Raw genomic sequence first — 11,410 nt, forward strand, 5'->3', positions numbered from 1 at the left:
TCGAAGATGACATCATAGATTCGGGTCGGTGACTTTTCCTCCAAAGATTTATCAGTCCAGCTGCAGCATTTCCTCTGATAGGCAAACTACGCATTAAAAAGTTATTTTTTTAAAGATGGCTTAAAGAAAGAGAGAGAGAGAGAGAGAGAGAGAGAGAGAGAGAGAGAGAGAGAGAGAGAGAAAAGCTGCGCAGCTGCTTTTCTGGTTTTCCTCAATATCCTCTCTTTACAAAATGCAGTTCAGCTTTGGTTGTTAACTCCTTCACTTGAGTGGCTGTGACATCACTCTGTGTATATAAGTTTCCGACACTGCCATTCCTCCTCTTCAGTGAATTACGCTTCACTTTCTGTTTACTTAAATGACTTATTTTGTCACTTATTAATGCTATTCGTATTTGGTTTGACTCATTTCTTCTTTTCTACTATCCCGTAGAAGCATGTTAGTCCCATAGTATAAAGAAAATCTAGGCCAATATACTTCAACTGTCAATGCCACATGAAGAGTTGTAGCTTGAACTCTACCGTCAAAGAGTATACTCAATTGGAATTGCAGTTCCTAACAATATTCTTCTCATTTCACCTTAGTATTAAACAAGGTCCTATGTTGTGTTATCATCAAGTCTTTGCCTCTCCCTCTTTCTCTTCTAGACGAAACTCTACTGGACAATACTATAGAACTCCATTTTGTCGATCAGTTTTCCAAAATTGCTAACTCATACCTTTATTTGTCTATTGCCAGTATTAAGTTCGTAGTTAATTCTCACTATATTAGATAAAGTTGAACTTTAAGCACTTAGGGAAATCTAAAAGTCGCGGTACTATAAAGTTAGGTTTAGGCCCTAGGTAACGTTACGTCAGTTAGTGAGCTCCCAGCCTACCAAGTTTTTTTTTTTTTTTTTTTTACACTTATTCCGAGTTTCCACTCTTTTCACGTGTTAATGATGATAATAATACTAATGATGAATGATCTCGCAAGCTTGTACTATATGAATGCCATCACATTCTGAACGATGTTAGTAGTAATTATTGCCGAAATCTTCCATGATTCTTTTTCCATTTCAGCACCGGGGCAAAGTGACCTACTGCCACAACGAGAAAGTTCAAATCAAGTGTGGAAGTGTTTTATCCAAAGTCGTTCAGATTCCTAAGGTCTCGATGATCGAAGCAGTCGTAATGCATCTGTTGTAAGTGTCCTGGTCCTTAAATTATGTCATTAAACCAACAACAAAAACAAATTTGAAATTTGAACTGAAGCGGTTTAACCGAACTGCTCCAGAAGGGAGCTTCTCAAGCTTTTCCATTGGTGGCATTTAGCATGAAACCTATTATCATTTGGGAATTTTGGGATGGCAACCAAAAGATTCAACCTGATCATTTTTCAAAAGACTTTGGCCAACCTCACCCCATCTATACCTGTCAGTTTTAAAGTTTGATTAACGGTGAATATTTATCAAACAATAAAAGAGCTATCAAAACTTTCATCTGCTTCCTAAAACATAGGCCTAAGGTTTCTGATTGTAGATACTTCTATTTAATGTAGAACCTCCTCTTTCTCTTTTCGCAGCAATGATACTCATCTGGTCCTGAGGTTGAAACCTCTAGAGCAAGTGAGAGACTACCGTGTGGAGATTTACCAACGGTATCCAAGGCGGCTGCTGGCTAAAGCGGACCGTGTGCCACCTGCTACTGACGTTACCCTTTTGGGAAATTACACTAATCAGGAGATAGTGTACGTCAAGGTTGGTGCTGCTCGGTTGCGTTAAACTGCTTATTTTTAACGGAGAGATGATAATTGTTTGGTTCTGTATTCAAATAATTATGAGGGGCCGCCGATTCTTGTCCATTTTGCACCAAACTAGGCCTATCAGTAAGGCATATAGCTGACTCTTTTTAGACTTCTTTGTAACCTATACCGCTGTTCTCTGATCGAATTGTCTACAAATTAGTTTTTATTTATAATATCTGCTTACTGTCATTTGCAATTTTTTTTAAATTCTGCTCTTTGCCTTCCTTCGCCTTCTTCTTCTTCTTCTTCTAATCCCTCTGTCTATCCTTTTACCGTTCTTCTATTTTGTAGAAGTGTGCTAGGGAAGATCACAGTAGTGATGCCGTTTTTTCTTCACAACATTGGCTTTCAGCAGTGTTACCATAGGCAGTTCATCTTATTTTTTTTACTTTATTTATGATTTAATGGTTAGAATGCGTATTTTCCGATGTATAATTATTTCCCGTGATGTTAGAAAACTACACGTCACTAGCTCAATATAAAGTATTTTTGACGAAGAAAAATAAAGGATTTCAATAAATTTCATTTGTTTAAATAAGCAGGATATGTTTTATATCTTTATTTTCATAATAAAACATAAAAAGGCAAAGTGAAGAATTTTTTTCTTCAGTGCCGTGGCCTGTGGTCGGAAAAGCCACGGAGGTTGCCAGATGTCACCAGAAAGCCACACTAATAGACGAAATTCCTCAAAACGGCAACCCTGTAATCAACTTCACACAGCCTATCAGCTCGTTCTTGAAGAATGTATGCATGTTATGAAAAAAAAATTAATAACGAAATATATGGAAATTACTTTATTTCACTCCTCATCCTCATCTTCATTTCCAGTTTTACGCTGACCTGTTCGCCGAGGACGAAATATGTCCAGCTGCATTTACCATGGAACTCGACAAAGGCTCGGCGCCCGAACAGGTTCCGGTACAACCAACGACGTAAGTTACGAGAGAGTGGATTCTCTCTCTCTCTCTCTAGGTTTACAGGGAATACTTTTTTTTAACGTTTAAGCATCTTTCTCTCCCCAATTCAAGACGTTCTACGACACTTCAAATATCTCACATATACCAACGATCCGGTAAGCACTTTAATGATATATTATTATTTATATATGAAAATAAAGTATCCATACTAAGGTGTACGTGATTCGCTCGTAACTGTGCATGATCATTGTCTGACTATACGTGAATTCCTATTTTTTGTATTTTTTTCTTTTTGCAAATGTAAATCATACTTCGATACAAAGATCATTTTAGGCTATAGGCTTTGTTAAGTTCACGGTGGCCAATATATAATAATTTATGTATCATATTTGTTCTAGCATAGTATAATGAAATATGCATGGCTACATTTCATCCTAGGCCGGTACATCTGTATGCAATTGCTGCATCTGTAGTGGCTGTTGGTATTGTGGCTGTTGCCATCTTGTGGGCCCGGAAGAAGAAGCACTACTCTGTCAACAAAACACAGGCATCCACCCCTGTCAATTTAAACAGTAAGTCTAAATAAAAGGGGGTTTATTCATTTAAACAATAAGCATTAAAATACATTATTATTATTATTACTATTAATATGCGTAAAAATGTTTATAAATAGCTATGAAAAAGAGGGAAACAAGAGTGCAAAACTTGAATATAAACTTTAGATCACAGTAACGTTTCCTGTAAACACTCATGCGCGATCAGGCAATTATTTATTTATTTATTTTTAACACGTTTTCGCTGTATACCATACAGCTGTAGTATACTGTAATATACTCCTAATAATGTTATTAATGCTAAGGCCGTTATTAAGCCGCTGTCGATAAGAGGGTCGTTAAAAAAAACGCATCAATCAATCTCCATTCATACTCCAACGCCTGATCGCTAATGAATCTTAGCCTCACTAGCAGCGCGTCTGACTCGCTATTTTATCTTTTAATTGCTAAAGCAAGCCACCACAGAATAGAATATTCAAACGGACTTGTGTAGTTACCACAAACTGATTTATCTTAACTTACAGTCAAGTCTGTTCTGGTCGTCCACACGAAGGAGTCTCCAGGGATCAGTCTAGAGGTGGATAAGTTGATTGGTGAATTCAAGGACACAGGAATCAAGAAGGTAGAGTGATTTACAGTTTTTTTTTAATGGTCATGCAGTTGTCTGTGTGCTTGCGTATGTTTAATGGCTATAATACACCCTAAATTTTGACTTAGGTGTAAATAGCCCAATACACACTTCACACTCACTTTTAATGCTTTAAACTTTAAACTTGAAAAATGGTACGGCAGTGAATTTCGATGCGTCAATTTCAGACTTCCTGTCGTACAAATAAGTGCGGTGTGGGTACGGCAGCAGATTCTGTTAGTGGTGCCGTATTGAGCTCTTGACTTGCTGTAGATACGGCAGTTAGCTGTATCCGTTTACCAGTTTGCTAATCATACTGTATTATATGACAAGAGTTCCGCTTTTTGAACATCTGTCCCACTTTTTTTAAAGTTATCAAAATGCCACCCCCCTTCTTTTGTGAGTTTTGTCCCGCTCTTTTGTGCTACGAAAACATAACTCTACCAATTTTTATGGGATAGTGCTGAAATTTTGTTTAATTTTACCATTTCACTAGCTGGTAACTTCTATCGTCTTCTCCATCAGCTGCAATTACTTACGATTGATTTGGCCGTTTACCAGAGGAGCGACTTTGGTAGTTTTCCTTACCACCATGAACACAGCAGAGCACGATTTCTGTGTATTTCAAACCCTATTTTAATTTTCTCTTCGGAGTTCTTTTCAGGGCCGATTCGATCGTTCTTGACCTACGTATGTTAATTACAGTCGTCCGAATACATATTACTTAAAATTCTTTTTCAGGAGGTAAAACCACATAAAAACCGCAACTGACATAGTCTAGGCCCGAGGAATAGTAATATAGATCTACCTACAATTTTTGAAAGTTTGAGTCTTCATAGATGTCTGTGGCTTCTTTCAGCTCGTTGAAGCCTGAAAACATTTGTTTTTCGGCGAAAACTAATGTATTACTCTGCGGTTCATGCTGTTCCGGTGCCATTTTTCTTGCTGACACTGATAAGCCTGAGGCGGTAAACAAGGGTTCGCGCATGCGCAATTCACTGCTGTACCAATATCCAGTTCGTAAGAGGTTTTGCAAGATTTCGCCAGATAGACACAATATATATATATATATATATATATATATATATATATATATTATAATATAGATATATATATCTATATATATATATCTTATATATATATAAATTATATATATATATATATATAGTTGCTTACTCAAACATAAAAAAAAATCAAGATTATAGCCCAATAGTAATTGTCGAAACCAGAAAGTGAAATAATTTAACCTTAGATTCAAGGTGAAGTGTTCAGATAAAATATTCACCTTGATTGACAGCTGCACAGAGAGTTGAGACAGCTAGCTAGTACCAGGGTGTCAATCAACCACATGGAACGTGATGAAAAATAAACTTCTTTCGCTGAGATTTGCAGGAACTTGATCAGGGCAATCGACATTTGGAGAAAAACTTTCAGTTCAGGTCTCTTTCTCGATTTTGTTTATTTCATATTTTCTGGTACATTCAGTACACTATTCTTGTGAATCTAAAAACGATCAAATTTGATCTGGTTATCATTCTTACTCAGGCTAATTGCTTGTGTTTCGTACTTGCTTGATTTATTTGCTTGTGTTTACATCTAGATTTTCAATATTTACAATTTTTTTTTTTTTTTTTTTTTTATGCAGAACCAAATACTCGACTATGTCCATCCTGTGTTCTTTCCTGGTCATATATTATGATAATATACGTGACGAATCCCATCATGACCTTGATAATATTTTATTGTAATTCCCTGAGCCGTGTCCTATTTCTTGACTGTAAGCTGCCATAAGTTGCCCAGACATGATAACGAACAGGTAGGTTCTAGAGAACTAGTAAAGCCTAATGAACTGTAATGAATTCACCAGAATTGTAGGTCTAATAGTTAATTCATTGTTTCCTTTAGGCAATAGGGTAAAATACCGAATGGCTACCTGTCCTTTACCATAGCGCGACCACCTTGAAGAAAATCGGAAATGATGGCCTTAATTTGTGACATGGGACCAAAAAAAAAAAAAAAAAACTGGTAATTCTACAGGATAGTTCCGCACTGACTGCAAGGAACGTAACCGCGGATACGACATCCACTAGGCATTGGGACCTCCAATGTATTTCGCCGTGTTTAGTACTGGACCCTGGGATGTTAATTACAGTCGTCCGAATAAATATTACCTAAAATTCTTGTTCAGCAGGTAAAACTGCACAGAAAAACCGCAACTGCCGTAGTCTAGGCCGCCGCGGACCTAGATCGACCCAAAAAACTTAATTCGAGAGGAAAGTAGAGGTATCGAGGTGTTCAAAGTACATGTTTGGGAAGGTGGTTGCTCCACGGTACAAGCCAGGTGACCATTCGGTATTTTACCCTATCGTCAGCTTGTACTTTATGTACTAATAACCGTCTCTGCCATAGGTCTACGACATCTGCAACATCAGTGACCAGAGTATCCTGCCCAATGCCGAGCCATGGCTCCTGGGGCACTTCAGCGGCCCCCATGCTTCTTCTTCTGCTGTGATTTTGGTCTGTTCGCCTGGTCTCCCAAAACTGGCGCAATCCCTGAAGGAGGGGAAGAGTGATGCAGGTGAGTAGGTTAGGTTAGGTTAATGGTGTCAGTAGTTTAGGTAGGTTAGGTGAATGGGCTTAGTAGGTTAGGTTAGGTTAGGTTATGGTAATGGGCTTAGATTCTGTGTATTTATTTATTGATCCATTTGTTTGTTAACTCATCACTTCATGTATTATCTCTTTAGCTCTCTAATCATTTTTCCATTTATTTCCAGAGGCAATATGTGTCCTGGGTCGCAGATATATGCCGAGTGACTCCTTGCTACTGTCCTTCATAAGGAACCTGTTCGATTCCCGTATTGTGTGGGAGTACGGCCGTTTCTTCCCTGTATGGTACATGTAAAACTTTGGAGACAGTAATAGTAATACAGTAGTGGTAGTTTAAACATTTTTTTTAACTTAAAGGACTGAGATGGCCACTTCTGCTGATGATGATGTACAGTTTATATATTATCTCACCCGTGTGTGTGTGTGTGTGTGATCTATGATATGTCTTAAAAAGCTATAAATGGATTTCAATGGAACTTTGTGGGGTGGTTGTACAGGGGGTAAAGAAGAGTTGGTTGAGAAAAAATCCAGTCCAGGTTTTGTAGCTTACTTTTGTGAAAAATCCAGTCCAGGTTTTGTAGCTTACTTTTGTGAAAAATCCAGCCCAGGATTTGTGATTTATTTTTGTGCAAAATCCAGCCCAGGAGTTGTGATTTATTTTTGTGAAAAATCAAGTCCAGGATTTGTAATTTACTTTTGTGTATTTGTAATTGCACTTGTAGTTTACTGGCTGTGCAGTCTCTGGGCCTCTTTCAAATTGCCAAAGTCTGTGCATGTGCATTTTTCAACAGAGTCTTTACTCAGAGAGAATGGGCGAGTCAATTTTCAATGAAGGCATTAGTATACTCTGTCATTAATGTGACATTAAAAAAACCAAATTGCAGAAATATTAACTGTATTTTAAAGTTTCTCACCCATCCAAATGCTGACCAGGCATTGCCTGACTCCCAATCTGAATAATCTTCTCGCTTTCATCTAAAGAAAATCTCATAGGGAATTAACCCCATCAGCGCCACTCACACGGTGCATTGTAGGCTTGACTCAGGTTCTTCGCAACCTCCCTTTGGAGACCGTAGCTGCAACCCCGTTCGTTTCTTGTGCTGTACCTACGCTCGTATTCTTCCCGGAACCTCTGAAGCTGCAAAAGGTTTTCCTCCTGTTACACCTGTATCACCTCCTTTCCTCTCGCTTTCCTTGGCCCGACTTTCTTTTTTTAATTCCACTACCATTTTATCTGAAGAAGCTCCTTCCATCTCACCCACAGGTTCGAAAACATCGGAGACACCACTGGAATCAGGGAGTGGCAGAAACAGATGGCTCGGGCTACCCTGCCCAATATCGGCAGGTCGGTTCTCTTCTGTCTGCCCTCCCACATCGGGTTTCTGAAGGGTACCTTGGAAGGCGGAAGGCCGGGGGCGCCCCCAAAGCACCTGCGAAAGTCAGGAGGTTCTCTACTTGGTGCCCAGGTATGGAGGCAGAAAGAATGAGGAGGAGGGTTTCCAAGCGGACGGGCCACAGGATATAGAACTCTACGTGGATGTTTTAGGTGGAGGTTTTTAGCAAGAGCCCGTGCTACCTTGTTTTTAGCAAGAGCCCGTGCTACCACAAGGCTTTCTTAACCTAGATAGATAGATAGATGGGTGTCAGCTCAGAGCTTTGGTTGTGATCAACACCTCTATAACTGGAGTAGTTGAGTGAGAAGAAGAAGAAGAAGAAGAAAAGAAAGAACTGTAGTGACATCAAGTGACCTCTGAGTTAGCTGAGGTCAGAGTGAAAGAGATGCACTTGAGGTAAAATTGCTTACTGATACACAAAACTTATTTGTCACTTAGGTGAAGTGTTTACAAGTAAGTTCTGGGGTGTACAGTGAAGTGGAAACTGACCCACAACCTCACGCAGTGCGCTGTATAGGCATTACTTAAGGTTGTAGCATCCCTAGGGCCACTAAATGCAGCCCCTTTTCATTCCATTTGCTGTACCTCCGATCATGTTCTCTTTCTTCCATCTGGCTAGCCATCCTCTCCTGACAATCATATCATAGTACAATTGCTTCGAGGTTTTCCTCCTGTTACACATTTCAAGCGTTCCAACTCGATTTCCCTGTCAGCGCTAAATGACCTCACAGGTGCCAGCGCTCGGCCTTTAGCCTAAATCCTATATTCCATTCCAAGGGGCTGTTTTATCTGCAACCATAAAATCAAATCTGCTTGAATGCTTTTGTCCTAAGTATAGTTTGTAAGGCTTTGTACCGATGCTCAATCTTACCTCTGCTTTAACCACTGACCTCAACTTATAAAGTTAATGAACATATCTATAGAATAAGGCTATAATATATATATATATATATATATATATATATATATATATATGTATATATATATATGTATATATATATATATATATATATATATATATATATATATATATATATATATATATCAGGTATAAAAGGCTCCTTATCAAGGGTGGAAGTTGGTCCACCGAAATATGGTCCTTAGCTTTAAACCAGTGTTTTAATGGGCCTTTTATACGTGAGACGTATCCTGTTTTAACAGGAGAATATATATATATATATATATATATATATATATATATATCTATATATATATATATATTACTTTTTGATAAAAGATACATTGCATTAAGGGAAGAATAGTATACTGTTTCGGCTAATCTTATTTGCTGCCTTTTTATTTGTTTATGTTGTAAGGACGGCATTTCGCCAAATGTCCGTCCTTCTTCTGTAAATAGTTTTTTATACCATAAACTAAAATGTAGTGTTTTGTACGTGCGTGCGTGACGGACACTACACGTTTCCGTCCGCACTGCTGCATTATATATACAGCCGTCTCTGTTCAATGAAGTTTCTACGGGCTGCTCTAGGAACAAGAGCCCGTGCTGACACAAGGCCAGCTTAATCAAAAACAACAATTCAGTAAAGTTAGTTTGAACTTTCTCCTTGTCTGATTCCAGTCCTCAAAAAAAAAATATATATATATATATATATATATATGTAATATATATATATATACACAGACACATATACTGTCCATTTGAAAGAAGTTTTAACGAGAAACAACACAGAACACACAAAGAATTAAGACGTCTGTTATTCGAAAAAAAGCAAAAGATAAGTTAAACTAATAGTTTCGACTGAGTCATGTTTGTTTATTCATGCGTGCTAGAGCGCGCATGGGCACGACTGTACGGCCGTGCATCATCGTGATAATGATCATGACGCACTTAATATGCTTCTGTAATGAACCATGATGTCCAGGAACTCTCTGGACAACTTTAAATACATGTGGAGACAGTGTGTGTGTGAGAGAGCGCACGAAAGAGATTGAACGTGAGAGAGAGAGAGAAGGGAGACAGTGAAAAAGAGAAAGCGAGAGAGAGAGGTTAAGGAAGATGATATACGATGCATAAAATGCAAATGAATTCCACTACGGCATCACTTAATTTCCTAACTCCTTACGTTGTGGTTTTCACAAGTCCATCTCAGATTCCAATTGAAGGGTCAAAGTTCACTTGTGAGTGGCAGAGGCATTGTGGGAAAAGCCCTGAAGGCAATCCACCCACGCTATGACCTGGGGGAACCAGGCAGTGGCTGGTGGTGACTCAGCAGGTAAGCCTATGGGACATCTTCCAAACCCCACCAGACTATTTCTGGGTCACAGGACGGTAAGGCACTATTACTAGTGGAATCTGTCAAGCCATGAGCAGCAGGCCTTATGCCTAAATGGTTATATAGCTTCTGAATACGGCAATAGAAGATGGGGGAGAGGAATTTATGCATTATCTACTCTATTATTTTTAAAGGTATATCTCAAGCCTTTGGACAGGGATAAGGCTGAGAAATTGACATTTTTGCAACCTTGAAATGAGGTCACTGTCTTAATCGACTGGATAAGATTGACCTCTATCTTAAGTCTTCTCAGTTTAGCTGATGATTCTTCGCTCGTCTACGCTAATGTAGGAAAAGGAAAGAATTGGAAGTCATCTTATTTAACAACAACATCTTAATTAATAACAATAATAATAAAGTTTAAATCAGTGAAATTCACCATTTTGAACAAGTCCAGTGAATGTCGAATGGACCCAGTACTATGTTCCTGTGCCAACTCGGTTGCCGCGAGTTCGATTCTCGGGCATTCCATTGAGGAGTGAGATATGTGTATTTCTGCTGATAGAAGTTCACTCTCGACGTGGTTCGGAAGTCACGTAAAGCCGTTGCCGTTGGTCCCATTGCTGAATAACCTCTGGTTCCATGCAATGTAAAAACACCATGCAAAAATACAAGCAAGCAAGCACAAGGCTCTACAAAAAAAGAAACCAAAGATTTCAACCCAACTTCTACAAAAAGAATACAGTGAAGTACATCTATAGTCATATTCTAAGATTGTATTTGACTGGAATATAAACTTTCTACCCAGGCCAAGCGCTGGGACTATTGAGGGCTGAAATGTTTAAAACAATTGTTAGGAGAGGGTTGAGGACAGTCAAATGAAAGAAAGAGAATATGAACGGAGGTACAGTAAAAGGAATAAAAGCATTTGCAGCCAGGAGCCGAAGGGACGCTGCAAAGAATCTTAAGTAACGTTTACAGTGTACCGTATAAGGTGCAGTGACAGTACTATACTTTCCCAACAGTACATTTCGCTGTAAGGAACTGTGTGCTGGGCAAGCAAACAAATAAAGGACTATATGTTCAGTCCATAAACTGCCCGGAAAGAATTTCATGCCCCAACGGATTTGAAAATTGGGATAATCATTCCGTACTCTCGTCATAAAACAGGGCATGACTTGGCCCGTTGAAGAATGCGATGCAATAAATATAATGACGAGATCTGTGCTAGGTTTTGCGCTTATCTTTAGTCTATTCTCGAGTTATTTTTTTTAGACGATATTTACTTTTG

General features: G+C 38.7%; 1 protein-coding gene across 2 annotated transcripts in view; it reads left to right on the forward strand.

The window, feature by feature from the left end:
* The window catches only part of LOC135209100 (uncharacterized), a 50,791-nt gene extending 41,977 nt beyond the window's left edge, over positions 1-8,814 (forward strand). For both annotated transcript variants that reach the window (XM_064241698.1, XM_064241699.1), the window contains exons 5-12: positions 1,062-1,183; positions 1,564-1,738; positions 2,614-2,717; positions 3,141-3,274; positions 3,781-3,878; positions 6,294-6,462; positions 6,659-6,776; positions 7,756-8,814. In XM_064241698.1, the coding sequence (XP_064097768.1) occupies positions 1,062-1,183; positions 1,564-1,738; positions 2,614-2,717; positions 3,141-3,274; positions 3,781-3,878; positions 6,294-6,462; positions 6,659-6,776; positions 7,756-7,978 (1,143 nt within the window). In that variant the 3' untranslated portion in view covers positions 7,979-8,814. The remainder of the gene's footprint in view (positions 1-1,061; positions 1,184-1,563; positions 1,739-2,613; positions 2,718-3,140; positions 3,275-3,780; positions 3,879-6,293; positions 6,463-6,658; positions 6,777-7,755) is intronic.
* The last annotated feature ends 2,596 nt before the right edge of the window (positions 8,815-11,410 follow it).

Source organism: Macrobrachium nipponense, chromosome 37, assembly GCF_015104395.2.
Source record: "Macrobrachium nipponense isolate FS-2020 chromosome 37, ASM1510439v2, whole genome shotgun sequence".
Lineage (NCBI taxonomy): Eukaryota > Metazoa > Arthropoda > Malacostraca > Decapoda > Palaemonidae > Macrobrachium > Macrobrachium nipponense.